Source organism: Vipera berus, assembly GCF_964194415.1.
Source record: "Vipera berus genome assembly, chromosome: 2".
NCBI classification, from domain to species: Eukaryota; Metazoa; Chordata; class Lepidosauria; order Squamata; family Viperidae; genus Vipera; species Vipera berus.
The window spans coordinates 32251446-32279379 of NC_138203.1; the positions used below are offsets into that span (position 1 = coordinate 32251446).

General features: G+C 38.2%; 2 protein-coding genes across 2 annotated transcripts in view; one reads left to right on the plus strand and one right to left on the minus strand.

Moving 5' to 3' along the window:
• Positions 1-1630, plus strand: part of LHFPL2 (LHFPL tetraspan subfamily member 2) — a 92501-nt gene extending 90871 nt beyond the window's left edge. The window contains exon 4 of the mRNA XM_081318395.1: positions 1363-1630. Coding sequence (XP_081174521.1) covers positions 1363-1619 — 257 coding nt within the window. The 3' untranslated portion in view covers positions 1620-1630. The remainder of the gene's footprint in view (positions 1-1362) is intronic.
• A 7219-nt stretch (positions 1631-8849) lies between these two features.
• SCAMP1 (secretory carrier membrane protein 1) overlaps positions 8850-27934 on the minus strand; it is a 38938-nt gene continuing 19853 nt past the window's right edge. The window contains exons 7-10 of the mRNA XM_081318394.1: positions 27005-27106; positions 24368-24485; positions 14564-14714; positions 8850-11458 (exon numbers count right to left, since the gene is read on the minus strand). Coding sequence (XP_081174520.1) covers positions 11394-11458; positions 14564-14714; positions 24368-24485; positions 27005-27106 — 436 coding nt within the window. The 3' untranslated portion in view covers positions 8850-11393. The remainder of the gene's footprint in view (positions 11459-14563; positions 14715-24367; positions 24486-27004; positions 27107-27934) is intronic.

The window sequence follows — 27934 nt, forward strand, 5'->3', positions numbered from 1 at the left end:
AATCGGTATAAAGTCAAGATCTCTACTATGGAATTCATTATGCTTTTTTGCAATATATGAAACTATGTTTGCTCAAATAAACTACATTTATTTTTAAAGGAAATGTCTAAAATTTAATTTGGACACTTTGGACAAAATACAGTAATTTTCAAACTGCCTTTCAGTTGTCGCTGTAGAAACAGTAGAACCTCCAATAAAAGAATTATGCCGCAGGTCTCGTTGACAAAAGAACTTGTGATGATATCAAGAAGGGATTTGGGGTGTTTAGTCTGCCAGAGTTGGTGGGCTCAGTAGGATGAAAGCTCAATTTATCCCTGTCTGCCTGACCTTAAGCAATATTTTATATGTCCACTGGCTCAGACATTCTGACAGGAAATGCTATCCAACTCCCAAATTCCATAGAGAAAGTCCTATAGTCAAGATAAGAATCATATATGGATTCCAGTAAGCAATAACACAAGAGGTTACATGTAATCCATGGGTTTAAAATGTTTGGCCTTATTCTCCTAGGTGGCGGTACTATATCCCAATAATTGGAAGAACATAAGAACTTTTGTTTTAAATGAGAAATTGGTTCTTGGTTGAAGTTCTTGGTAGATTTGAACCTGATGAAAATGTCAGACTTTTAAAAAGCAATTGTACATTTAATATTGTTGTTTGGCACAGTATTAAAATCCACACTGGATTTTGGATTACTTTGTAGAATTGTGGATAGAATGGCCTGGAAGAATTGCTTCAGGTCACAGATTTAAAAATGCCACTTTGTAAAGGAGTCCACCCATTAAAGATCCTTAAAGCAGCAGCATCTTTTTTCCTGAGTCACACAGGACTAAAAAAAGTTGGGCTGCTTTAACACATAGCAGGCAGGGCCTGCACATGCATGATGTGCATTGATGAAATTTCTTTGATGCATGCATAGCACTATTAATTTCCTATAGAAAAAAATGAAGAGGGGCTTACTCAACAGACCATTTCTCCCAGACTATTTCTTTCAGGCAGCAAAAATCCAGATGACCATTAGATGTCAACAAAAATACAGGTATTCAAAACTGACTGAGCTTTCTATATCTGAATGAGCGTTCTTTCCTAAATTCTAACTTCTGAATTCAGCCTTCATTGTAACAACATCATTCCCCTGGCTAAAATGCTCCATCATATTCATCACTATGAATTCAGCAATTACAGTGTAGACAAAAATATGGCCCACCAGTTTATAGATTGCAGCCAACCATACCATTCAGCAGCAGCCATCATAAATTTCAGCTTGTATCAGAATGTACATTTCTTCCTATGAAAATTAGTTTTGTGCCTAACTTTACTGCACTTTTGTCTAACTATTCTTTCTTTCTTTCTTTTAAATAGGACTATTCCTTATCCTAGGCTTGATCTTATATCCTGCTGGTTGGGGTTGTCAGAAGGCAATAAGCTATTGTGGACCTTATGCTTCAGCTTATAAACTTGGTGACTGTTCTTTAGGCTGGGCTTTCTACACTGCTATTGGTGGCACAGTCCTGACGTTCATCTGCGCAGTCTTCTCTGCCCAAGCCGAAATTGCCACCTCCAGCGACAAAGTCCAGGAGGAAATTGAAGAGGGAAAAAGCCTGATTTGTCTCCTATAACACACTTTTCTCCCATTTTTTTATTATCTCAAAACTAACAGATTTGAAGTAGTTACTTGGACTCTTATAGGAGGAATGAAGACATGTACAATAAGTGTTCTGATAGTCCAACACCATAGAAAGTTGAAAGGCACTGAATTCTAGACAGTATTAAAAATGTGAAGTAGTGAGAATTCTGACACATGGATATGAAGGAATGCCACAAAGCAAACCTGTTGGCTTTCCAATTATGCTGGAAACAATTATTTCCATTTTGTCTTCACCAAGATGAATGATTATGAAGGATTTTTTTAAAGAATAACTTGAAATAAGTCAGGTTGTTTTCAGTACATACATTGTAAGACAACACAATCAGGTTCCAGTGTCAAAATGGCAAGCACTACACTATTAAGTTACTCCATTGTATCTTTTCAGAAAGGTCATGAATATTAAAGAAAACATAGTATTCTAGGTTGTATGCAAGTGGCACATGGAAATAATGTATCTTAATAAAGAAGCAAGGATTCCAGTTGAAACTAGTTAATAAAATTTTCTTTAAGCAACATACCTGAGTACATACCTGAGGCATGGAACTATAACAATTTATGAGGGTAGCTCTGAGAACACAAGCTAAATTACTTTTTCATTACAGATAGTTCCATTATTTGATTAAGTAATCTAGGTAGATATGTATAGCTATGGGAAAAGTTTAGACTTTTGTATATCTAATACTGAACAAAGATTTGTTTTCAAAGTAAGTGTAGTCATCCTCTGCTATTGGTTGTTACCAAGATCAATACTGGTCCTTTCCAAGTACTATCTGTTGCTTTTAAGTCCATTTCCAGTACAAATGGCCATCATGCTCATCTAACAACAGATACCATGTGCCTAAATTCTGACCATATGTTAATGAATGCTTTGGGGACTTTTTTAGTTGCATCTATAAGATAAGTGTATTGATTGATTTTTCAAAAATGAGCCTTTTGCATTAGTAAAATATGTAAAAATCTTCTGAGAATGTAATGTACTGCAGTGATGGCTGTAGAAGAGAAATGATGGAAAAACTAATGCCTGTCATCCAGATCCTCAATTTCAGATAAGCCTTATTAACAATGATATTTAATGTATCTTTTGATAGACAGAAATAATACATTGTAGTTTAAGTTGCCAGGATGAAATAACACATCAGACTCTGAATAGTAACTTATTTCTAGCATATCTTCTAAAATTAAAAATTGAATCTCCAGTGAAAAGGAATGTACTGTACTGTTTAACTCAGGATTTTTGTGAATAGCCACTTTTTAACCATTGCTATAAGTATTCCAAGGAGGCATTTATGGATTAACTCTGTACATGCACATTTTACAACTTGTATTAATTCATTGAGCACTAACAGTGGTTCATGAGGGCTTAATTGAAGCCAAATTGCTTTTGCAGAATTGCTATCATAATACCTCTTGTTCAGAAACATCTGTTGCTCCCACGATAAAAGCATGAAAAGGAGGCTGGACTGTTCACATTTAAAATATTGAATACTGAAATTTACTAAGGAATTACGTAGATGGATCAATCTGATTATAAAGTATGTCAATAAGCACGTTGTCCCTCAATGGTGTCCAAAAAACGTCACCTATTCTGGAAATCTGACAAATTAACTTTCCTAGTTTCAAATGTAAAATAAAAGATATAAGCCTAATTGTGGGCTGATACTGCTTATGGACAGATGGCCTGAGAAATCCTCACTCATCAGCAATCCTTAAGCAGGGCTGGTGGCTGTGCTGGAGTTAACTCTAGTATAATTTTGTTTGAAGTTTTAGTATAAAATTCCAGTTGGAGCAGAAGAAATATTTATGCTAGTATAAAATGCAATTTATTTTTTCTTTGGTACTGTAACATTTCTATGTTGTAGAAATTAATTACTAAGTTTGGACTAGAATCAAACATTTCAAGTTAGAGTACTTTTTAGTGTCATTAAAGATACAGGACTAAACAAGGGTAGTCCTTGTTTATGATAATTGGGATTGGCAACTCTGTCACTAAGTGATGTAGACATAAAGTGCAATATCACATGACCACACCATTTTACAACAGCAGTTGCAGCAGTTCCAGTTACCATCAATAAGCAAATCCTGCAGTTAAGCACAATGTCACGTGGTCTCCATTTACCACCTCCTGTTGGCTTCTCTGTTGACTGCTTGTTAGAAGCTGGCAGTGAAGGTCACCAATGGCAATTCCATGACCACGGGACTCTGCAACCATAGCAAATGCAAGTGTCAAGTGCCTAAATCACAATTGTGACCTCATGAATACTGCCCTGGCCACAATTGTGATAGTAAGTCTCCTTGTTCAGTGCTGCCATAACTTTGAACAGTCGGCAAATGAATAGTCATTAGTCAAGGACTACCTGTAATTACTGTAACTAAGATCCAAGTGTACAAATACTTCTGTCTAAACATGCACATCATTTGCAACAAGGCTCTCTTAATTAAAAATGCATAACCAGCTCTTCAGTCTTTTAAAGTTCTGCTTTCTGAAAAGGCACTTTGGAAATCAGTTGAGAATAGCAGTCAAAGGAAAATAAATATTGGCCTGATATAAAAATATTTTTTACATATTTTCATTCTCATTGCTTTTTTATTTTGCTTTTGCAATCTCAAAATGATTGTTGAATATTAAAGTTTAGAACAGTTCAGCCGTTTTATAGCACATTTTAAAAATTAAAATTGGGACAATATTCTCATGTTTCCTTCTTTGAATTGGCATCAAAGAAAATCTGTCATAGCTTTTACAAGACAATAGCAGAAACGATAGCTTCAGATTATACAGGACATTTTTTTAAAAAAAGAAACGGTACTAATCCCCAAAAACATTATTCTGCATACTTCTCTTCAAGCAATATTTATTAAAAATCACTCGTATATTCATTGATTGTTCAGCAAATTTAAATAAAAAATAAGTTCCAATAGAAGAGAGTAAGCTTTCACGTAAGCAAACATTTATTTTACACAGGCATCCAGTATTGTATAAGGGAAAATAATATAGGGTGATGCCTATGGGACATATGCATTATCTGTAAGCTATCTTTTCAGAATTTAATCTCATACATTTGATTACTCAAGTCAACCATATGTGTCACTTTTCTAGATTTAAACATTTTTTGCTGAGTAATAATATCCCAACACATTGTAATCCATTTTATTAGGAAAACATTACAATAAAAGTGAATCATGATTTCATTAGAAAGATCACTTCATAATTATATAAAAAGATGAGATTGCTAAAAGTTTATTTACACTTCTATGTCTCTAACCATCAGCCTCCCTGAAGCTTCTGAGTTTCAGGGTCTCTGGTGTGTTATGAGGCAGGAATAAAAAGGAAGGGAAACCAGGTAGAAGCAAGCAGAAGACAGGTGGGCAGTGGGGAGAGAGGTAACTAAGGAAAATTCACTTTTATTTTTCTAATTCCAATGCATTAACTTTGGTGTTAATGCAAATTATGTAGCAAATTATGGTTGTTAATCATCTTAATGAAATTTCCTCTGCAAGAGTTCTGCAGCTTACAAAACTCTTAATGTTGCAGAATCACAGCTCCTAGCATTGACCTCCGTTTTGAGGATGGTAGCAGTTGTTAATTCACAGCAAGATGTAGTATAACAGCTTGTTTATTTTATAAACAAGGTTGAAAACATAGTAAACAGGGATGCATGTAGACTAGATAACATAGGCCCTGGCAAATCTTAGCCCATATACTAGGTTTGTTTTCTAATTGTGGCATTGCTTTACTGTACTTAATATTTTAGCCACACCACCATCTCCATCTGATGCAGTTACCTTAAATCCTGCCTCAGAAATGCCCCAAAATAATTCTTTATGTGGTGCTATACATACTGTGTTTGATAACTCTGATCTTTGACTGGAGCTTCAGCCAATGAAATGTTAATGCATAAACATTGGAACAAGTAGGGCTACCATGTTGGAGCTGTAAAGATCCAGACAACCAGAGGATAGATTCAGAAAACTTACTGTTTCCATAACCTTCCAGATTTTTTACGGTCCAGATGTAGTAGCTCTATAATAACCATATCCTGATATAGCATGTGCAAGATCTACAATATAGTATACATTTCTGATAGCTGGAGTAACAATCTTTTTGTATTACTTCATAGTTTGTAAATTGGGAGTGATATTTGTGGAAAAACATATTGCACAATTGTATCAATTGAATATACAGTATCACAACTTCAGGCTTATATGCAACATCCCATATACCTTTTGTATTTAAATAATTAGGCCACTGTATTCCAAACAAGCAAAAATATGTGGTTTAAGAAATCTTTTCAGTATGTCTTTACATTTTTTAAAATTAAATATATTTTACAGAATACTATATTAACTTCATACAATGGCACATATGACTTCTTTTTAATACATATTACTTTAAATCAAGAAATGGTTACTGATTAAACCTGTGTTGAGACAGCTCAAAATAAAATACTGTGGATAAATGATTTTATAACATTTATTGTGTTATCTTCTATTGCAATTTTCAAATAATAATAAATTCAAATTATAATATGTATAATATGCAGTAAAGATTTTAAAACCAATTTGAAAGAGTCCAGAATAGCATATCTTTGTGGAAAAGGAAAGCTACTGCAATATTATTTAAATATTGCTATAAAATCTTTCTGTAGGGGAAAAATGGATGTTAAAAATACAGTGAAACCTTGATTTAACAGTCCAATTGGGGAGAAGGGATGTCTGTTAGTTCTAATTGTCCATTAAATCAGAGTATATAATCTGTGGTGATATTATGCAAAGATATAAATTGCACACATTTTGCATTGTAGCACATCATTTGTGTAACCTTATTAAGCAAATGATATATAAAAGTGACATAGGTATATAATGGGAATTTTATCCATGGCATCTGAAGTCTATTGCACTCAGGTCTGTTAAATCAAACCTTTACTGTATTGTAAAATCTTTTGAAATCTGGTTATTCCAAGCTTACTAATTTATAGCATACTTTCTCAGTGTGAAGTGTTCACATATTTAAAAACTCATGAATTGATCAACATTAAAGAGAGAAAGTTAAAAGTCACTTGATTAGCTATGGTGTGCTAAAGAATATAGCTGTTGGGCTGGATTGCTAATTTAATTTTCTAAAATATTAGTAATTCTTTGTCTAATAAACCATAATTAACCCCTGAAGGTTTGTGTCAATTTATTTCTGGTTTTGTTACATTAGTAATAACAGTATTCTCAAAGGTGCCTAAACCAGGCAATCTGTAAAAAAGGGCAAATTAAATTTTAATTAGTTTCTGAATACAAAAAGAAAGGATTGTATTTGCAGTATGCCAGACTTGGTCCATAAAAGGTTCTTTCATAATATGTGATGAGCTAACCAGGATACTAGATTTCTTTCTTCCAAACAAGTAGCCGTTTGAAGCCAACAATCAGGCAATTCTTTGTTCATTCACTTTCTTTCTCTGACAGCTGGAGCACACACCATCTCCAGCATATTACCAGAAGGATCACTGCTGTGCTACTTGGTCATGCTAAGCCAGAATTCTTTAGGAGGTTAGTTTTGTGGGCAAATACAACTGATGAAGCTGTTAAAATCAAATAGAAATGACTGGATATCATAAATTTCATAAAAGGTTACAACTGTCAATCAAAACGTTGGGTAAATAACTTTATAACAGATTCACCTCTTTCCAAATGCTATGTGCTAGAAAAAAGTTCAGAAAGATTGTGGAATGACTTTACCAGTTCTCTAAATCTAATTTTCCTTTCACTTTCTCCTCATAAATTATGTACAAATGACCAACAAATATACCTTACTATTCCTTTTATGATGCAGTATTCAGATGAAGATAATACTATGAAATAATCTTTCACACCCTTGAACTCCTGCTTCCTAAATTAGTCTTGCTTCTTAGGTCATGTTTTCTATGATTTCCAGTGAAATGCAAATTCTGCATCAATACAGGAAATGTTATGGTCAATTATTATATGGAAGAAAAGCCAGTGGTAGCAATAATTAATTTCCATAGCTTTTTGATAATCAGAGAAACTCAACACATGAAATACACTTATTCTAACAAAGCACTTTAAAAAGTTTTCATTGAACACTGAAAATGAAACAAGCTATTATTTCAAACTATTCTAGAAAGCTTGAAAAAAACATACATTATTATGATGCAGCTTAGGAGCATCTTCTCATTAATGTACTCTACTGAAAAATTACATTTTACATTTTTAATGTCACTTTGCAAGCTATAAATTTTTGCTTTTGAAAAAGGGAGTTGAACATCACAACATGAAATGTTTTTCATTGCTTCCTTATTGGCCATTGGTAGCTACAAATTTATACAGCAAGCTATGAAAAAGGAATTCATCTGCCGCTACTGATTTGCAGTTTACTCCAACTGTAAACACATCAGCAATTCTTTGTTTCCAGGGGAAACACGAATTGCTTATAGGAAGAACAGTCTAATACAGGGGTGTCAAACTGCTGGTCCATGGGCCGGATGTGTCATGCGGAAGCCATGCCCACCCCATTGCCCGCAATGGCAAAACAGTCCCGATACGTCACGCAATGTCACAAGTTTGACATGTCTGGTCTAATGACACCTTAATGATTAAGGTTAATGGTTAAGTTTTATTATTGCATACGCTTTTATGGACTATAGTTCATTTATTTGCCTTTTGCAATAGCATACATGCTAATGAGTCATTTCTATAACCCAATGGATTATTAACTATAACAGTTTTGTAGAAATGGCCAATCTTTGTTTTCCTGCATTGATAGATTGAGTACAGAATAACTATTTCCTTTTCTTTAAAGTGCTGAATCCTAATCCTTTGTCATAGTACTTTACTCAAAAGCATACTACAGGTATTTTAACATATATAGTATTATCAAGTAAAAGTATACCCCAAAAGATAAATAAACGTCTATTTCTACTAGAACATAAGTTCTAGTTTCCTGATTCTTGCCATGTAGACTTAACATCAATCAACCCAACTGCATATCCTCCATTTGTAATGACATAACGCTATAATGTTGTGAAAATGCTCTTATTGTTATTGTAGCACACAAATACAAAGTTTGGTTACAAGTATTGGTCATCCGCCCAATTTTTTAAAAAAGTGATTTTCCACAGTGAGGACTTTTAGATAGTTAAAAAGGTGAATTGTGTTATGACATTTTCTTTCCTACATGGCTCAGAAGGGAAAACAAAAGAAAAATGCCCAAGTGATATATTAAAGAGCAAGTGATGGGCTCTATATTGTGACCATTGTAAGTAAATTCACTACTATACAAAGGACTAACAATAAAGTGGCCAATCACAAGTGTAACAAAAATAACATTCAACACCTCTCCATTCAAAACAAATACTAGGAAATAGTTTGTTTTCAAAGGTTCTGTTTTACTTCCAAAATTTCCTCTAATAACACCTATCAATTGCATAAATTTCAATAGTTTTTCTTTTTAAATCTCCCATTTACATCACAGAAACAAAACACAACCAAGTATTCCCTTGAAAACCAAGCCCAGCTTTTGATTGTTCTTTCAATGAGTTGTTCTGCAAGCAGGCATAGCTTTGCCATTGATGCAGATTGTAGAATTTATATACATAATACAAAAAACCCAACTCCCTGGTCCAGCGTTAATTGTTCATAGTTACATGTGAGTAATAATGCCAGAATAAAAATGTGGAATGCTATTGATGTTGATCCACATGACAATGTTCGAAATAAATCTTCATCCACATTCTGCCTCCAGGACTTGAGCTGAACTGGGACAAAAACTTAGTATTTACTGTACATATTAGCCTTTTGATATTTTATCTTGCATTTTACAAAAGACCCTACTTTATTTTTTAAACTATACAGAGCAAACAAACAGGAAACATTTTATTCTATGTCACTGAAATGATACAATAAATATGCATAACTACCCAGACATGCAGCATCACAGTATCTGTGTGCATTTATACAGAATTGTCACATTCACAAGGATGGCAAAGCATCACTAGCAATTTACAAAATATACAGACTTTCCTCACCTAAATATCTCCAATGCCAAAATTAGAAATGAAAAATAATTGACAATCTAGTATAACCTAAAAACCATTACAACTGGGTGTTTACAAAATTAGTGTGGTAATAGGTGTAGACTTGTTCACCAATAGACTTTGATAGCATTTGTTTGTTAAATATTTAACATAAAACAGCCTTCTGCCATAGTGAACAATAGGAAATTGTGACTAATAGGTATATTCACTACATTACTTTTGATTTAATCTGGAAGAATAAGAATTATGTGTCCATATGGGTCCATTTTCTTTATGGTTTAGAAGAATGAAAATGGACATTATAATCAACATGTATTTTGCCTGGTAGAACTAACATAACTACCAGATCTACTGCAAATTAGGCCCACGTTTATATATTTCAAGTTTCAATCTGCTTTATCACCTGAGAAAAATTAGATTCTTTAATAAATGTGAACACGGTTTCCTCAATAAGATTTAAATGATTATCAATTAAAGTGGATATGTGTTAGGTTTGTGGGAATCAAGGATTGAAATAAATACATGAAAAAGAACTAAAACATCTAGTTTATTAATTCTGTAAATTTTATATAGTGTTAACTGCCTGAAGTCTCTGGAGCTGGGTGGGATATAAACATTAGTATGTAAGTAAAAGTAAAGAAAGGAATAAAGAAAAGATTGTAAATAATGAAATCCACATCTTTAGATTAAACTGTCTATGGAATTTAATTCCTATATAGTAAATTTTCCAGTATTGCTTAATTTCAGTTATAGTAATTGTTATTCCTGTTGCAGTAGTAAAAACAAAAAAGTTACAGAAAACGCGAGAAGATACTAGGATTATAACAAAAGGAAGATAGCAGAACTGCTGAACTTCTATTCAGCCTTCTATATATTCAAAGGGACCTAAGAACTACTAACAAAAGGGAATAGTAATCCAAGATAACTAAAAGGCTAGAAAGCACCTGGCTTCCAAGAACGGATTTAAGTCTCCAGAATGTGACCAATTACATTCAAGAGTCCTGAAGGAGTCTGCAAATGTCATCTAGGAACCCTTATGATCTTTAAGAAATCATGGATGATTTCATGGATGGAACCACAGGGTTAGAGAAGGGCAAATATTATCCCTGTGGAGTCCTTGGTGCTCTCTGAGCTTGGTAATTTTCTTGCAGACATTCATTACCAAACTAGGTAACATCATCAGTCTAGTATGGAGTGGGGTTTACTATATACTGTCAGTGTTGGGGTGAGTGAGCTTTGTGATTTCTTTAGGCTATTCTTTACTGTTAGTTTGTCTTCACTGGTGATTCCTTGATTGGAATATTGTAGTGTTAATCTCTGCTCATATGGGTGTTGATTATTGGTGAGGAAACCCTCCTAGCATGGATGATGTTACCTAGTTTTGTGATGGAATATTTGTAAGAAAACAGCCAAGCTCAGAGAGCACCAAGGACCCCACAGTTCAACTCTGAGATACAAATAAGTAAAAGTTTCTCCTGTCCAGACATGTCCAACTCTAGGGCACAGTGTTCATCTCCGTTTCTTGGCCAAGGGATCTAGCATTGTCCAAAGACATTTTCTGTGGTCATGTGACAGTATGTCAAAGGTGCACCAAATGCTGCGGCTTTCCCACCGAAGTGGTATCAATCTACTCACATTTGCATGCTTTCAAACTGCTAGGTGGGCAGGAGCTGGAGCAAAGAACAGGAGCTCACCCCGTTGCACAGTACTCAGGTCTCAAATCTGGGCTGTAAGCTTTCCAGATGACAAGCTCTGCATCTGAGCCGTTGTGCCCCTATGAGATACAAATATCTCTTCTAAATATTATTCCTGCCCCCCCCCCCAAATGAAAAGCCTGGCCAGCTTGATGTCAATTACTTAATTCATACAATAATTAAGCAATAGGTTTATGTACATTTTTGAGTATTTAGGAAAGGTACATTTATTAATAATAAATCATGCTAACCTAACCCAGTGCCTCTTTCTGATAATGATCAATTTACTTGTACACAACACACCTTGCCTTTAGCAAAGTATTCAAGAAAGTGTTCCCCTTGAGATTCTAGTACAGATAGCAAAAGTTCACCTATGCTATCTATAGATAGATACAAAGATCACTAAACAATTATACCCAATGTCTATGTCAAACTGGAAGTACTGAGTGAAAGTTCCTTGACTTTTTTTGGGTTCTGTGCTGTTCAACATATTTATAGGTGACTTAGATAAAGGGCTAGACGATAATATAAAGCTACAATGATAACTTGTGCAAACTACATCAAATGACTGGAAGAGTGCACATCTTGGAAAGCATTGCCAAGAGTCAGCAGAACCTTGAATAGGCAAGAGCAATGAATAAAGCCATTAAGCTCAATAACTGAGACAAATACAAAGTCCTATGATTGTTTAGGAAAAAATATGAAAGGTAGGAATGGGGGTGCAATAATTGGCAGTATATATGAAAACTACCATATATACTTGTGGACAAGCTAAGAATTTTAGGTACAAACATATACACCAAAAATGATTTTGGCTTATCCGTGGATGACCTAATCTGTGAGTACCTGTATATCCCCATATACATACTGAAAACATACTTGTTCGAGCAAGCCGGCCTGGCCTGAGGGGGGATTGGTGGGGTTTTTTACTATTTTTTATTGGGTTTTTTTTTAATATGTATTACTGTATTTTTAATTGGGCATGTATTTAATTATCTTTTTATCTTTTGTAAATCTCTGTGTTTTATTCTTGCTCTGTACACCGCCCTGAGTCCTTCGGGAGAAGGGCGGTATAGAAATATTAATAAATTAAATTAAAAATAAAAATATACACTCATCCATAAGCTATCCATCCCTAAGCCAATCTTAGAATTTGTTTAAAATGTGGGTCAGTTTATCCTGGGTAGCACATTTTTCTTGATATTTTGGTTAAAAATTCCAAGGTCAGCTTATTTGTGGGTGAGCTTACATGTGAGTATATACTGAACCTGGGTATTTTGGTAGATCACAAGGTTAACACTGGAGGAGAAAAGACATGATAGTTCTGTTCAAGAATCTGAAAGGCTGTCATGTAGAAAACAGGCCAGGATTGATCAGAATTGTTCCAAAAAAAAAGAAAAAGAAAAAGAAATAATGGATTTAGATTACAAGGAAGCAAAGTTCAGTCAGAGATCAAGGAAAATAGTAAAATCTATTCAACAATGGAACAAGACTGCCTTGGGAATTGGTGGATTCTTCCCTGCATATTCAGAGCCAGGATAGCCATTTGTTAGGATGCTACGAAATTCCCAGCCAGTCACAAAGTCCACACATTTTAAAAATGCCAATGTTGAGAAAGACTGGATCAGATGCCATCTAAGGTCCTCTCCAAACATTAAAACCTGGGATTCTAGGTTCTATGGAACATGTTAAAGACGACATGTTTACATTCCAGGTGGGGAAATTTAGAACATGATGAATGAATTTTTTTCAAATTACTGTTATGTCAGAATTCAAGAAAATCAAATTTGCCGCTATAATATATTGCCCAATAGAAAAATAAAAATCTCTTAATGACAGGAATGGAATACCATTCAAGTGGCTAATCCATAGTATGTTTCAAATTATCATACATTAACACCTGGAATTTAGAAACTCAAAAAGGAAACAGTGACCTGAAGAGGCAATTAAGTCTTAGAATATGAAGAATTAAAATAACAAAAAGCTGCCATATAGCACCACACTAACTATGATAAAGTGTATCTTCAATTTGCATTTAATAAAATGCACTTATTCAGATTAAATCTTATATGAAGGCTGAAGTATGTTAAAAAAATTCAAGTACATAATTATCAATGTTTGAAAGCCTCATTAGGATCTATAGTAATGTTAAAAATTTAAATAAGTTACTGAATATTCAGATGTTTATACAAACACTAAAGAGAGTGACTGACAAGACTAATGATATAATAGCATTAAACACAAATGCACATTTTAATAATGTCAAAATTCTAAAGCACAAAATAAATTCCACTACAATTTAACACGTCAGAATGGACTAGCTATTATTAGTGTTTTAAATATTGCTAAACAGATTCTGTTTAGAAATATGTGCTTACTAGTCATGAATAGTGAAATCAAAAAGAACAAATATAACAACTCTGCCTCAGTTAAAACATAATTCTTTTCACTTCACGTTGCATTACTTGGATGAAGATATCTGTGCTCCAAGATATCTGGTTAGAACACTATATACAACATGAAAACAGATCTTAACAAATACTATAACCAGACAGATAAGACAATTTCTGGACCAGAACACTAGTGCAGCATGGTCAAAAATTTTTCATGCAGACTCCGAGTATTAAAAAAATCTATTCTCCTAAAAAAAGAATTTACATTATCTATCATACTTATTTTAAGCTTACTTCTGTCCTTCATCAGCTGCTGGAGCTACAAAGCAGCAGCTAAAAGTTAATGTTCAAAATTGTCAGGTTCTTTTGTTTCTTACGAAAACAAGGAAGCAAAGTGTTATGAACAGGGTTAATTCAAAGTGCTTTTCTCAAATCAGGAGGAACAGTTCCACGGAGAGCGACACACCATGGAAAAAAACCAAAATTGTTTGCTCATCTCAGAAGCTAAACTTGTAGTGTGAATCTTAAAGCTACTGTTTTAATCAAATATCATGTACCTCCAAAAATATGGAGAAAAAAATTAACTATTGTAAGGTAATAGAGTAGCTAGGAAGAACTTCTCATTAAAAAATTCTAAAAGGAATGAAATGATCTTTTTCTGTCTTAGCCCATGCACAGCTGAAAAGACATACATGCTGTGTGCACTTTAAACATAAGTCTTTAGGGACCGAAAAATAAAGTACAGCCAGAAATTTGTGATGTGTTTCATTTCTTTTGTCTATATTTGATTACCCTTGAAAGCATTTTGAGCAGCACTGGTTGCTGCTGTTGAGGCAGCATTTGCTGCAGCAGTTTGTACAGTTTTGTTGGACATCACACCTGTTGCAAATTCTTGCTGTGCCTTCTCAAAACTTGCTCCAGTTGTACGGTATAAACCATGTACCTATAAATAAGGCCAAAGAGAAAATTTGAGGCATGATTCAAGATGTATCCATAATACAGAATTTAACCAAAGGAAAATGCTGAGTTTAACCACCATTTTCATTCATGGCACGGACTTGGCCTACAATATTTGCAGACATTGCAAACTCGTTGATTTTTCTTCTTTGCTCAATGTTTTTACTTTTTACAAAACATAAGCATTATTTGCTTAAAAATGTTACAGCGTATATCCATCATTTTGACACCACTGTGACTTGTTATAAACACCACTATATATAATTGCATCCTAACTAAGGTAAAGATAAAGGAATCCCTGTGTGTTTTATTCTGCTAGTCGTAGCCAATTTTAGAGGGTGGTGGTCATCTTTGTTTGAGCCATCACTGTCCAAAGGTGTTTCCGAGGTCATATGGTCAGGATCACATCAAGCCACAGAGCATGTGGCAAAACACGGAGTGTTGTTACCTTCCCACCAAAGTGGTACCTATTTATCTACTTCCTGGGGCAAGTGACAGGAGCTCAGTCTGCCACGCAGTGGTAGGACTCGAACTGCCAGAGAACAGACCTTTTAAGCCACTGAATCAACCTGTATCCTAAGTAAAGCCAAATAAATAAAATTGATTTCTTAGCATATATGTCAACAGGAGTATATTAGACATCTATGAACACTTATTTTCATGGATAGAAGTTATTATGGTTCAAAGAAACATCCTATATGGATGGCTCTTTTAGATCATCATGATAAATCAAACAGGATGAATATTATAAGAAACTGGTAATGGGCCTAATAGGTTCTGCCTGCTAAACAAATACATGGAGCTGAGAAACCTTGAAAAAAAATTCACCAAATACAAAGCAAAATTTAACTGAAATCTTTTGATAGAAATAAGTATTTGATATGCATAGAGGACTAGAATGATACCCTTTTGGTATCTTTCAAGGAAGAATGGACCTCTTGCTGAATTTAAGAGCACAAAAATATTTCTAATAACCTATAACTTTAGAGCAAGAGTCCCCAACCCCTGGTCCATGGACTGCACCAGTCCACAACATGGGATGCAGGCAGCATGTGAAACCACAACCCCTCCAGTCTGCAGAAAAACCTTTCTCCACGGAACCGGTTCCTGGTGCCCAAAGGTTTTAGAGGCCACTACACTTTAGAGTATCCAGTTCAAGGAATGGTAAAAAAATATTCAATAGGATGCAACAGGGAGAAAGAACTACTTAACTCGTTTTTTGCGTCCATCTTTACACAAAGGGAAGAAACAGCCCAACCTATCATAAAACAGTACCGTAAAAACCAGATAGAAACACAAGTTAAGATAAGCAAAAAAATGGTAAGTGAGCACCTGTCCAGACTAGACGAGTTCAAATCACCAGGACCAGATAGATTACACCCCAACGTTCTCAAGGAACTGGCAGACGTGATCTCAGAACCACTGAACTATATTTTTCAAAGATCCTGGAGCACTGGGGAACTACTAGAGGAGTGGAAAAGAGCTGATGAAGTTCCCATCTTCAAAAAAGGAAAAAAAATGGATCCAGGAAACTACAGACCTATCAGCCTGACCTCAATACCTGGGAAGATTCTGGAAAAGATAATCAAGCAACGAATCAGCGAACACCTAGAGGCAGTCATTTCCAAAAGCCAACATGGGTTTGTCAAAAACAGGTCATGCCAGACAAATCTTATTGCATTCTTTGACCAGGTGACAAAATTAGTGGACCAGAGGAATGCTGTGGATATAATTTACTTGGACGTCAGTAAGGCATTTGATAAAGTAGACCACAACCTACTACTTGACAAGACAGAAAAATGTGGGTTAGACAGTATCACCATCAGATGGATTTGTAGCTGGCTGACCGGCCGTACTCGGTACGTGGTCCTCAATGGAGCTGCATCTACATGGAGGGAAGTGAGTAATGGGGTGCCCCAGGGCTCTGTTCTGGGCCAAGTGCTCATCAACATCCTTCATCAACTATTTGGATGAGGGGATAGATGGGGAACTCATCAAATTTGCATACGACACCAAACTGGCAGGAATAGCCGATGCTCCAGAAGATAGGCTTAAGATACAGGAGGATCTGAACAAACTGGAACACTGGGTACTATCTAACAAATGAAATTCAATGGTGAAAAAGTAAGGTTCTACATTTAGGTAAGAAAAACCAAATGCACAGGTACAGTATAGGTGGTACCTTGCTTAATAGTAGTAACTGTGAGAGGGATCTCGGAGTCCTAGTGGACAATCACTTCAATATGAGCCAGCAGTGTGCTGCAGCTGCCAAAAAGGCCAACACAGTGCTAGGCTGCATTAACAGAGGGAGAGAATCAAGATCAAGTGCAGTGTTAATACCACTTTACAATGGCCTTGATAAGGCCACACTTGGAATACTCATCCAGTTTTGGTCACCACAATGTAAAAAAGATGTTGAGACTCTAGAAAAAATACAGAGAAGAGCAACAAAGATGATTAGGGGACTGGAGGCTAAAACATATAGGATTAGTTGCTGGAATTGGGTATGTCTAGTTTAATGAAGAGAAGGATGAGGGGGGACATGATAGCAATGTTCCAGTATATCAGGGGCTGCCACATAGAAGAGGGAATCAAGCTATTCTCCAAAGCACCTGAAGGCAAGACAAGAAGCAATGGATGGAAACTAATCAAAGAAAGAAGCAACCTAGAACTAAGGAGAAATTTCCTGACAGTTCGAACAATTAATCAGTGCCTCCAAAAGCTGTGAATGCTCCAACACTGGAAGTTTTTAAGAAGAAACTGGACAGCCATTTGTCTGAAATGGTATAGGGCAGGGGTTTGGACTAGATGACCTCCAAGATCATCATCATCATTATTATTATTATTATTATTATTATTATTATTATTATTATTATTATTATTATTATTATTATTATTATTATTATTAACAACAACAACACTGTAGTCGCAATCAAGATTGTAATCCTAAATATGTTAATAGGGGAATAAGCCTTACTGAACTTAATAAAGCTTGCTTCTAAGTAAATAATTTTAGAATTACACCATAAGACTATGGTTGTGACTTATAAAGATATTTTGGACAATGAAGGAAAATTGAAAGACAGACAAGATTTACAAGAACAAGGTATTGATCTAGCATGGTGGCCATATCTGCAAATTCAAACGAGATATGAAAAAGATGTTAAAACAATGGGATTTTAAAAAGAACAGACAGAATTTGATCAGATACTGTTAAAAACAGATGAAAAGTTAACTAAGAAACTCTATAGATTTCTGATAGATGGAGGAAGAACAAGTAAAAGAAACAATGATAACATGGGCAAAGAACTTTGGATATAATATAGAATTAGAAGACTGGCAAAAGTTATGGGAAAGAAATGTTAAATTAACCAAAGCAGTGGCATATAAAAGAAAACTTACCGTATATACTTGAGTATAAGCCGACTCGAGTATAAGCCGAGACCCCCATTTTCACCCCCAAAAACTGGAAAAAGTTCGTGACTCGAGTATAAGCCGATCCGCCGTTCTGCAAGCCTCCGCCGCCAGCAGAGGCTCGATCCGCCATTTTGCAAGCCTGAATACACAGGAATACCCTGTGTGGCCGCGGCTCTCGGGGAAGCCCTGGCTGTCCGCTTCCTCGCTCCACGCTGCCATTCGGGGCCCGCGCGTTCCCCGGGCAAATCGCGGCGCCCAGCAAGCGAGGAAACACGCCCGCTCCAGTCGCCCCCCCTTCCCTCAGGAGACGCGAAGCAAGTGACCGCCCGGAGCTTACCGAGGACTTGCGCGCGGCCGAGGCTTCGGTGCTTCCAGGATCGCGCGCACCTCTCCCAAGCCGCCGCCGTCCGGAGACCTGCCGAAGTTTGGGGAGATTTGGGCACCTCCCCAAACCTCCCCAAACCTCCCCAAAAGAAGCAGGCAGGCAAGGCACGGAGATCCGGAGACCTGCTGATGATTGGGGAGGTTTGGGCACCTCCCCAAACCTCCCCAAACGTCGGCAGGTCTCCGGATCTCCGTGCCTTGCCTGCCTGCTTCTTTTGGGGAGGTTTGGGGAGGTTTGGGGAGGCAGGCTGCTTCGTTCCGCGGCGGAAAGAAGCAGGCAGGCTGCTTCGTTCCGCGGCGGAAAGAAGCAGGCAGGCTGCTTCGTTCCGCGGCGGAAAGAAGCAGGCAGGCCTCTGTCGCCGGCGGCTGGATCCGCGCTCCACAAGCCTCTGCCGCCGGCTGGATCCGCGCCCTGCTGCTGCGGAGCGCGGATCCAGCCTCCGCCGGTGGCGGAGGTCTAGGGGTAGTGGGGGGGGGGCCGCGGACATAGATGGGCTCAAGTGGAAGCCAAGCAGCCCTCCCGAATCTGGGCTTCTGGACGGAGCAGCCGGTGGTGCGTTTCAAAAAGCCAGATAAGGCAGACAGGGAGATGAAGAGTTCAACCGAGTTTCCTCTTTTGTTCAGGCTCCCCGATCAGACAAAGAACTAGCCAGCGGCAGGTTTCTCCCCTTTTCCCTCCCATCTCTCTTCCCCCAACCCTTGGGTCCCACAGCAACTCACGAACTCCAGCCGCCCCTTCTCCTTCGAAAGGTCTAGATCCCGAGATAAGATATATACAGAAATATACATAAAGAGAGACGGACGCAGGCTGTTGGTTTCTCGCCTCATCCCACGCACGCACGAGGGGGAGAAACAACGCTCTGGGCGGCAGAGTCTAGGAGAAGGAAAAATCGGCCGCAGCCTCGGGGTAGGCTTCTCCGGGGGCGCCGCCGCGATTCTGCAGGGGCCAGGTAGGGAAAACTCGCCGGGGAAAACGGGTGCCGTTGCAGCGCCCGGCGAGTTTAAAAGCAGCGGGTGCAGATGCCTGAACAAAAGAGGAAACTCGGTTGAACTCTTCATCTCCCTGTCTGCCTTATCTGGTCTTTCAAGAGGAGGGTATTCCTTTCACTTCTTGAACTTTCCCAAAGACTTGCAAACTTTTCCAACCATTACTTCCAAGGATCTTTGATGGGGAGAGAAAGCACGGGTGAGCGATGGGGGGGGAAAGCACGGGTGAGCGACTCCGCTCCCTCCCCTCACCTCCGGGCCGGGCTTCTCGCCGGCGGGCTGGCTGGCTGGTGCTGGTCCCCGGGCGAGGAAGCGAGCAAGCGGGCGAGCGGCAGCGGCATTTTCGGGGCGGCACGGGTGAGCGATGGGGAGAGAAAGCACGGGTGAGCGATGGGGGGAGAAAGCACGGGTGAGCGATGGGGAGGGAAAGCACGGGTGAGCGATGGGGGGGGAAAGCACGGGTGAGCGATGGGGAGGGAAAGCACGGGTGAGCGATGGGGGGGGGAAAGCACGGGTGAGCGATGGGGAGGGAAAGCACGGGTGAGCGATGGGGGGGGAAAGCACGGGTGAGCGATGGGGAGGGAAAGCACGGGTGAGCGATGGGGAGAGAAAGCACGGGTGAGCGATGGGGAGAGAAAGCACGGGTGAGCGATGGGGGGGGAAAGCACGGGTGAGCGATGGGGAGAGAAAGCACGGGTGAGCGATGGGGGGGAAAGCACGGGTGAGCGATGGGGGGGAAAGCACGGGTGAGCGATGGGGAGGGAAAGCACGGGTGAGCGATGGGGAGGGAAAGCACGGGTGAGCGATGGGGGGGGAAAGCACGGGTGAGCGATGGGGAGAGAAAGCACGGGTGAGCGATGGGGAGAGAAAGCACGGGTGAGCGATGGGGGGGGAAAGCACGGGTGAGCGATGGGGAGAGAAAGCACGGGTGAGCGATGGGGAGAGAAAGCACGGGTGAGCGATGGGGGGGGGAAAGCACGGGTGAGCGATGGGGAGAGAAAGCACGGGTGAGCGATGGGGAGGGGAAAGCACGGGTGAGCGATGGGGGGGGGAAAGCACGGGTGAGCGATGGGGAGAGAAAGCACGGGTGAGCGATGGGGAGAGAAAGCACGGGTGAGCGATGGGGAGAGAAAGCACGGGTGAGCGATGGGGAGAGAAAGCACGGGTGAGCGATGGGGAGAGAAAGCACGGGTGAGCGATGGGGAGAGAAAGCACGGGTGAGCGATGGGGAGAGAAAGCACGGGTGAGCGATGGGGGGGGAAAGCACGGGTGAGCGATGGGGGGGAAAGCACGGGTGAGCGATGGGAAGGGAAAGCACGGGTGAGCGATGGGGAGAGAAAGCACGGGTGAGCGATGGGGAGAGAAAGCACGGGTGAGCGATGGGGGGGAAAGCACGGGTGAGCGATGGGGAGAGAAAGCACGGGTGAGCGATGGGGGGGGAAAGCACGGGTGAGCGATGGGGAGAGAAAGCACGGGTGAGCGATGGGGAGAGAAAGCACGGGTGAGCGATGGGGGGGAAAGCACGGGTGAGCGATGGGGAGAGAAAGCACGGGTGAGCGATGGGGAGAGAAAGCACGGGTGAGCGATGGGGAGAGAAAGCACGGGTGAGCGATGGGGAGAGAAAGCACGGGTGAGCGATGGGGGGGAAAGCACGGGTGAGCGATGGGGAGAAAAAGCACGGGTGAGCGATGGGGAGAGAAAGCACGGGTGAGCGATGGGGAGAGAAAGCACGGGTGAGCGATGGGGGGGGAAAGCACGGGTGAGCGATGGGGGGGGAAAGCACGGGTGAGCGATGGGGAGAGAAAGCACGGGTGAGCGATGGGGAGAGAAAGCACGGGTGAGCGATGGGGGGGAAAGCACGGGTGAGCGATGGGGAGAGAAAGCACGGGTGAGCGATGGGGAGAGAAAGCACGGGTGAGCGATGGGGGGGGAAAGCGGCAGCGGCATTTTCGGGAGCAGCGGGTGAGCGATGGGGGGGAAAAGCGGCAGCGGCATTTTCGGGGGCAGCGGGTGAGCGATGGGGGGGGAAAGCGCAGCAGGCTAGGCAGCTTCTCTCAGCAGCCTGTTCCGAACGAAGGGACAGTTCTTTTTTTTTGTTGACTGGAGTATAAGCCGAAGTGGAGTTTTTCAGCCCAAAAAGTGGGCTGAAAAATTCGGCTTATACTCAAGTATATACGGTATATAAAATGTTTTACAGATGGCATATGGCACCAGTGAGATTAGCAAAAATGTTTAAAAATACTTCAAACAACTGTTGGAAATGCAAACAAAGACCAGGTACTTATTATCATATCTGGTGGACATACCCTAAAGCAAAAAGATTTTGGGTTAAAACACTTTTATGGTTGGAGAAAATGACTAAAAAACAAATAGACTTTAAGCCAGAATTCATTTTTGTTAGGAATAATAGGAGCAAATTATGAGAAAGATTGCATATATTTAATACTACACGTACTAACGGCAGCAAGGATTGTATTTGCCCAACATTGGAAAAATGAAAATTTACCAGCTGAAGAAATACTAATTAAGAAAATTTTGGCGTGTGCAGAAATGGATTGACTTTAAAGATAAGAGAGAAAGAATTTTAGAACATGGGATAATTTCTATCAATGGCTACAAAAACGAGTTAGAGAGAAAGGAATGTGATATGTAACTTTGAATATATATTACCAAGAAGAGTATTGAGCAATTAGTTAACATATTGTTTATGATAATTAACTATTATCTATTATTGTTTGTTAAACACATGAAACCAGACATTATGCTGTTTGCTAAATATTGAGAATGTTATTTGGAAAAACCCCAACCCCACCTTAATCCTAACCCTATAAAAACTAATAAAATTTATACAAGTAAAAAAAAAGAATTGCACCATAAGCAATAAAAATAAGATTACAATAGTATTTTTCAATGAATTATGAAAACTGTTTTATTTATTTATTTATTTTATTTGTTTGTTTTTATATACCGCCCTTCTCCCGAAGGACTCGGGGCGGTGTACAGAGCAAGGTAAGTATACAGTAAAAAACAATAGTAAAATAAATGAAACCCCAAAAAGGATGTAATTCTGGCCTGGTCCAACAACTATTAATTATAGTAGACTAAAATCAAATAAAAACTTTTCATATGTTTAAAAATCTCTTCTAAGTTACCAACAATTCCTTGAACATACTGGCCGAAATTAACAGATTAATGCTTGAAGTCAATACTTGACAAAGAGAAAAGTATCCCTAATAATTTTTTAGATCCAATTTATTTTAAGGGAGGTGCTTTAGCTAGTTAAAATACTGTTGATATTTCAAGTCACAGGAATAAGTTTTTTCTTTTTTTTTCCTCGCATGCCTACTGCACTATGACAGAAGGTAGTCTAGTTGTAAGCAGAAACTATGACCCCTAGTGGTCAAATAAAAAGGCCACACAATATTTCAATGATATTGGTTGTAACAGTTGAAAAAAATGGAAACTGAATCTATTTGAGGTGTACCAGAGAGCAATTTCTGTTTACCAGCCTCTGAACATTAAAGTAATATAGTATATATTATTAAGGGCCAGAACTCAAGTGACTCAGACACAGAGGAAAAAGCTCCAGCAGAACCTGCGGAATTCAGCCTCAGGAGACACAGAGCCAAGAATTACCTGAGGTTGATCAAACATAGGCACCACATATAGAACAGCCAGATTACAATGACCCAAGACTACCCAGCCCCCCACACAGTGAATAGAATACAGAGCAGAGCAGTTATTCTATGAGGCTACTTGCCAAGCAAGAGAGTAAAACTCTTGATTAAAGACAGCTGGCTGCAGCCTGATTTAAGAGATAGAACTGACCCATTTTTGTTCATTGGAATTAACTACTAGTATTTGATCTCTGGCTCTTGCGCAAGGTTCGCTTGGACTCTGAGAAATTCTGGCCTCTGGAGTAACTGACGACCCTGATTTGGCTCTTAAAGACCTGGAATTAATTTTGACTAGTCTTTTGCGTGCTGCTGTTAAAAGTAACTGTTTAGGCAAGATCTTTTCAGAGACTGTTTTTGTTTGCATTTGTTGTCTGCCGTTATCTCCTTGACTTTGAGTAAACTGCTAATTACCATAGTAGCTGTATATGTGCATATACATTTGAAATAAGAATCAGGACATATATGTTGCTTACCTTATTCATATGTCCATTTTTGTGCTCTTAAGATTCTTCAGAAAGTTTATGATTTAATACCCTTTTGAGTATTGCCAAGGGTATTTCATCCTCCGAATGAAATGTGATATTCTTATATTCTGTTATTTCTTTCCTTGTCTATTTGTTCTCACGTACGTTAACTACTTCAATTATTTTTTCAATTAAACATTTGTTTATATTTTTCGATTTATCATATTTTAAAACAGTAAATAAAAGCATGTGGAACTGAACAAATCCATAATCCTGTGCAGAATGATGGAAGACTACAGAGAGAAGATGGATAAGAAAATTCCTATGCAAGAGTTCATGTTTTTAAAATTGAATGTGATGCATCTAGTTTCTAAATATTAAAATGCACAATTTTTGAGATACTGCAGGAAAGAATGAAATATTTTTTGTTGTTGTATGTAATCTTTTGAAAAAAAATCCTAAATTCATAATGGGTTCTCTTCACATCCTCTAAATCAAACTAATTTGCTATTATGATATTTTAAATTTAACAATGAAAGAAATCTATTTCATTTCATTTCTAAATATGGTAAACCAAATGTGAATAGTATCAAGAAAGAATTTTGTCAACCCAATTGATTATAGTTATTTATTTTTATAACTATAATCAATTGGGTTGACTAAAGCATGTTTTAAAAATTCCATTTTTCTGGATGGAAAAAAACACTTACCTTTTTAAACATAATTAGTGAGATGACCGCAGAAGCTGTGAAAAGCGCTGCTATGACTATCATCATAATGCCTACTGGAATACTCTGGTTAAGTCCAGTGAGAGATGAAATCCATCCACTAAAGAAAATACAGAGAGCTCTAAAAAACACATCTATAGCAGTCTTTTAAAAAGTATGGCTATTTTTCCCTCCATCACTATGTTTTATAGGAAAATATTTCTTCTTCTTATGGATTACAGAGGAAGTTCTTAAAACATATTTTAAAAACCCACTCCTAAAAGAACTGAAAACACAAATACTTCAGATTATTAATTTTTTTGGATGGGTAGGAAGACAATAAGCAGTCCTGAATTATTTTACCATCTTACTGAATTTTGTAAACTGCCTTTGTTATATTAAACCAGAATTACATTTAATAAAGTACATCTCATACAAGCATATTGAAAGTTGCTATTTAAATTACACAACTACTCAGTTAAGCTTTCCTTTCCTGACTTAGATACTGCTTGAAAATGTGGACCATTAATTATGTCATATTTTATGCCATAAGGAAGAATTCTTGAACTTTTCTTTAAATAGAAAATCAACCATATGCCTATGGATAGGAAACAAAGCTCAATTATTTACAGCATGTGGTATACTTAAAATCTGACCAAAACAGTGGTTAGTAAGGAAAACTATGAAAAATTTGTTAACTTTATTGCTTCTAAAATCAGAACATTTTAAATGCTATCTTCAAAGCTGACATCTTTCCATGAAGCAGTAAATTAGCCATACAAATTATGTTTCATTCTTACATGCCAAATAATGTAATTATTCTGATTATGAGTATTGACAAAGAAAAGGTTATCAGTAGGGGAAAGACTCAGTTTTAGAGTTATATTATTAAGGTAGTATTCTTACATGCCAAATAATGTAATTATTCTGATTATGAGTATTGACAAAGAAAAGATTTATCAGTAGGAAAAAGACTCAGTTTTAGAGTTATATTATTTAGGTAGTATTCTTACATGCCAAATAATGTAATTATTCTGATTATGAGTATTGACAAAGAAAAGATTTATCAGTAGGGGAAAGACTCAGTTTTAGAGTTATATTATTTAGGTAGTACTGTTGCAAAGAAAGTTGATGTTCATTTGGGAGGGGAGGGGGGACCTGGAAACATGGCTCCTACTCAAGAAGCAGGGAATATCTTGACAAGAGAGCTTTTTCATAAATTCATACTTTGTGCCAGTTTCTGCTTGTTCCTAGATCAGGAAGCTCTGCTCATGATCACACATGCCTTAGTTGCTTCCCACTGGAATATTGAAAGCTGCTCTGCATGGAGCAGCCCTTGAAAAGTTTTTGGAAAGCTGCAGTTTTGGTTTTGGAAGCTACAGTTGGTCCAGAATGCAATTACACATGCAGTTTTGGGTGCATCATAGTACACTTGCATATCACCACTGGTACAAAAGTTGCACTGACTCAAGTAGGATTCTTGGTGCAATTCAAATAAAGCCGGCATGACACAAGGTCAGAGTACTTATATAACCACCTGTCTTCAATGATTCTGCTTATCCCATGAGATCTGGCAGAGTAAACTTGCTCCAGGTCCCTATTGTGAAATAAAGACAATTGCCCAAAGGTCCAGTCTTCCCAAGATAAGGATGTCTCTTATACTTTTGGCTTGCTTCATTCATATATTCAGCCAGCCAGCCAGGCAATTACTATAGCTGTCCAACTTAACCAAGTAACCAGGTGGTTTAAAATTCTAAAACAATTAATTTGTCTCTTTAGCTTTTAATAAATGTTGAGGCCTTAAAGATCTGGGGGTGGTGGTAGATTCTAGGATGTTAATGAAGCCTAGATTGGCCATACACACAATAAAATTATAGAGACATATTCTTTTTTATTAATCCAATAGGCCACATTTTCACTTAAAAATATAAGCATAGGTTAAGACAGCTATTCTCGTAATATTATTCCAGCATTCAGCTTGCTGCAGCAAAACTACAATATATGGACCAAATTAGATATATAAAGAAAAAAAAAGGATAGAACACAGAATGAATTTGAATTAAGACTGGGAGATAGGCAAAAACAGTACCCTAAAAGAACATGTCACCTTCAAAATTCTGAACAGCTATCAGGCTCAATTCAACATACTGGAATTAGGATTGTTGCAAACTGTAGTTCAACAACATTTGGCCAATGGTCGCCCACTTCTGCACAAGAAGGTACAATTTAAACTGCAGTAAAAGCTTCTTTCGGATTGCTATGAGAACTAGGCTCCAACTACCCACCAGCAAAGTTTTCTCCAGTTTCTGATATCTGGGCAAATGAGAAGCCTCCATCAGCACATACGACAAGGATAGCAGGCATGCGTTATTCCTTCAACAGACATCCTCCTTGCAAGCAAGCAGCGACTAGCAAATGGCCTGGCCTGGCACCCACTCTACTTCTTGGCATGCTCTGATTCCTGACACCACTTGCCTACTGATTCAGATAATACCTTATTATTGCAAACACCTGATGTTTAACTTTATAAAATATTTAAAAAGAAATGTTTTTCATGGGGCTATAATACCTTTGCAAAAATGGCAAGCTATTGCTCTCACTACATACATTTACCAAAGAATAATACAACAGGACACTTACCAGTTCCCCCAACCTTGGAATCCTACAGCTTGAAGGACATGCACAGCAAATTGACAAATGTATACAAAGAAGAAAACAAAGAACCTGAAGGAGCTATCGCTCCTGAAAGAGAAGGAAAGGAAAAAAATGAAATATTCTCATAATACTTGCCAAGCAAAATAGCAAATCTGTCATATCTCTTAGCTTAACAGAACAAACATCTATTTTGTATATAAATTCTGTTTTATGACTGTATAAACCCCCTGGAAATAGGAACTTTCAGAAGCATTCTTACCAAACTGAATACAATAAACACTACCAGAAAGTTAAAACATCAGATACACAGTAGTTAAAAAGCAAACAAAGCAACTACAAAATAAGCTTACCAATATTATAAAAGAAGTACAGAAAACTAGATTTCAAACTACATGGTCATTTATTCATTAAGAAGTCCACTAGCAATTTTTTTCCTTTGCTATTTTCTTGCTCCGCTAGCATTCCAAGAAAAGTAGAATATTACTTGATTTTAGAGAAATGCATGAAAAGAATATTTTAGAGGAAATATAATTCAGTGGTACACCAGCTTAGATTCTCAATTGTCCTGCACAGGTTCTTTTATGTCTTGAACAGCTTCTCCCTATATGCTCTACTATATTATTATACTCCAGTCCAGAGTTACTTCAAAAGATAAACTGTTCTCAACAATGATCTGTGAGGAAGCATGATAGACCAACCGCTGTCCAACTGACACCTTCTGGTAACTACATGGTGTCAACTTCATGTATTATTTCAAGTCTACCATTGTTATAAGGAGTTTGGGATCCCTTCCAAACACACTGATTAAGCAAATACAGGTAATCCTGAAATTACAAGTAGCTGTTTAGCAACTGTTTGAAATTATGACAGACGCCCCCCCAATGCCGAAGTTCTGAGGCCCACCCCAATGACGGC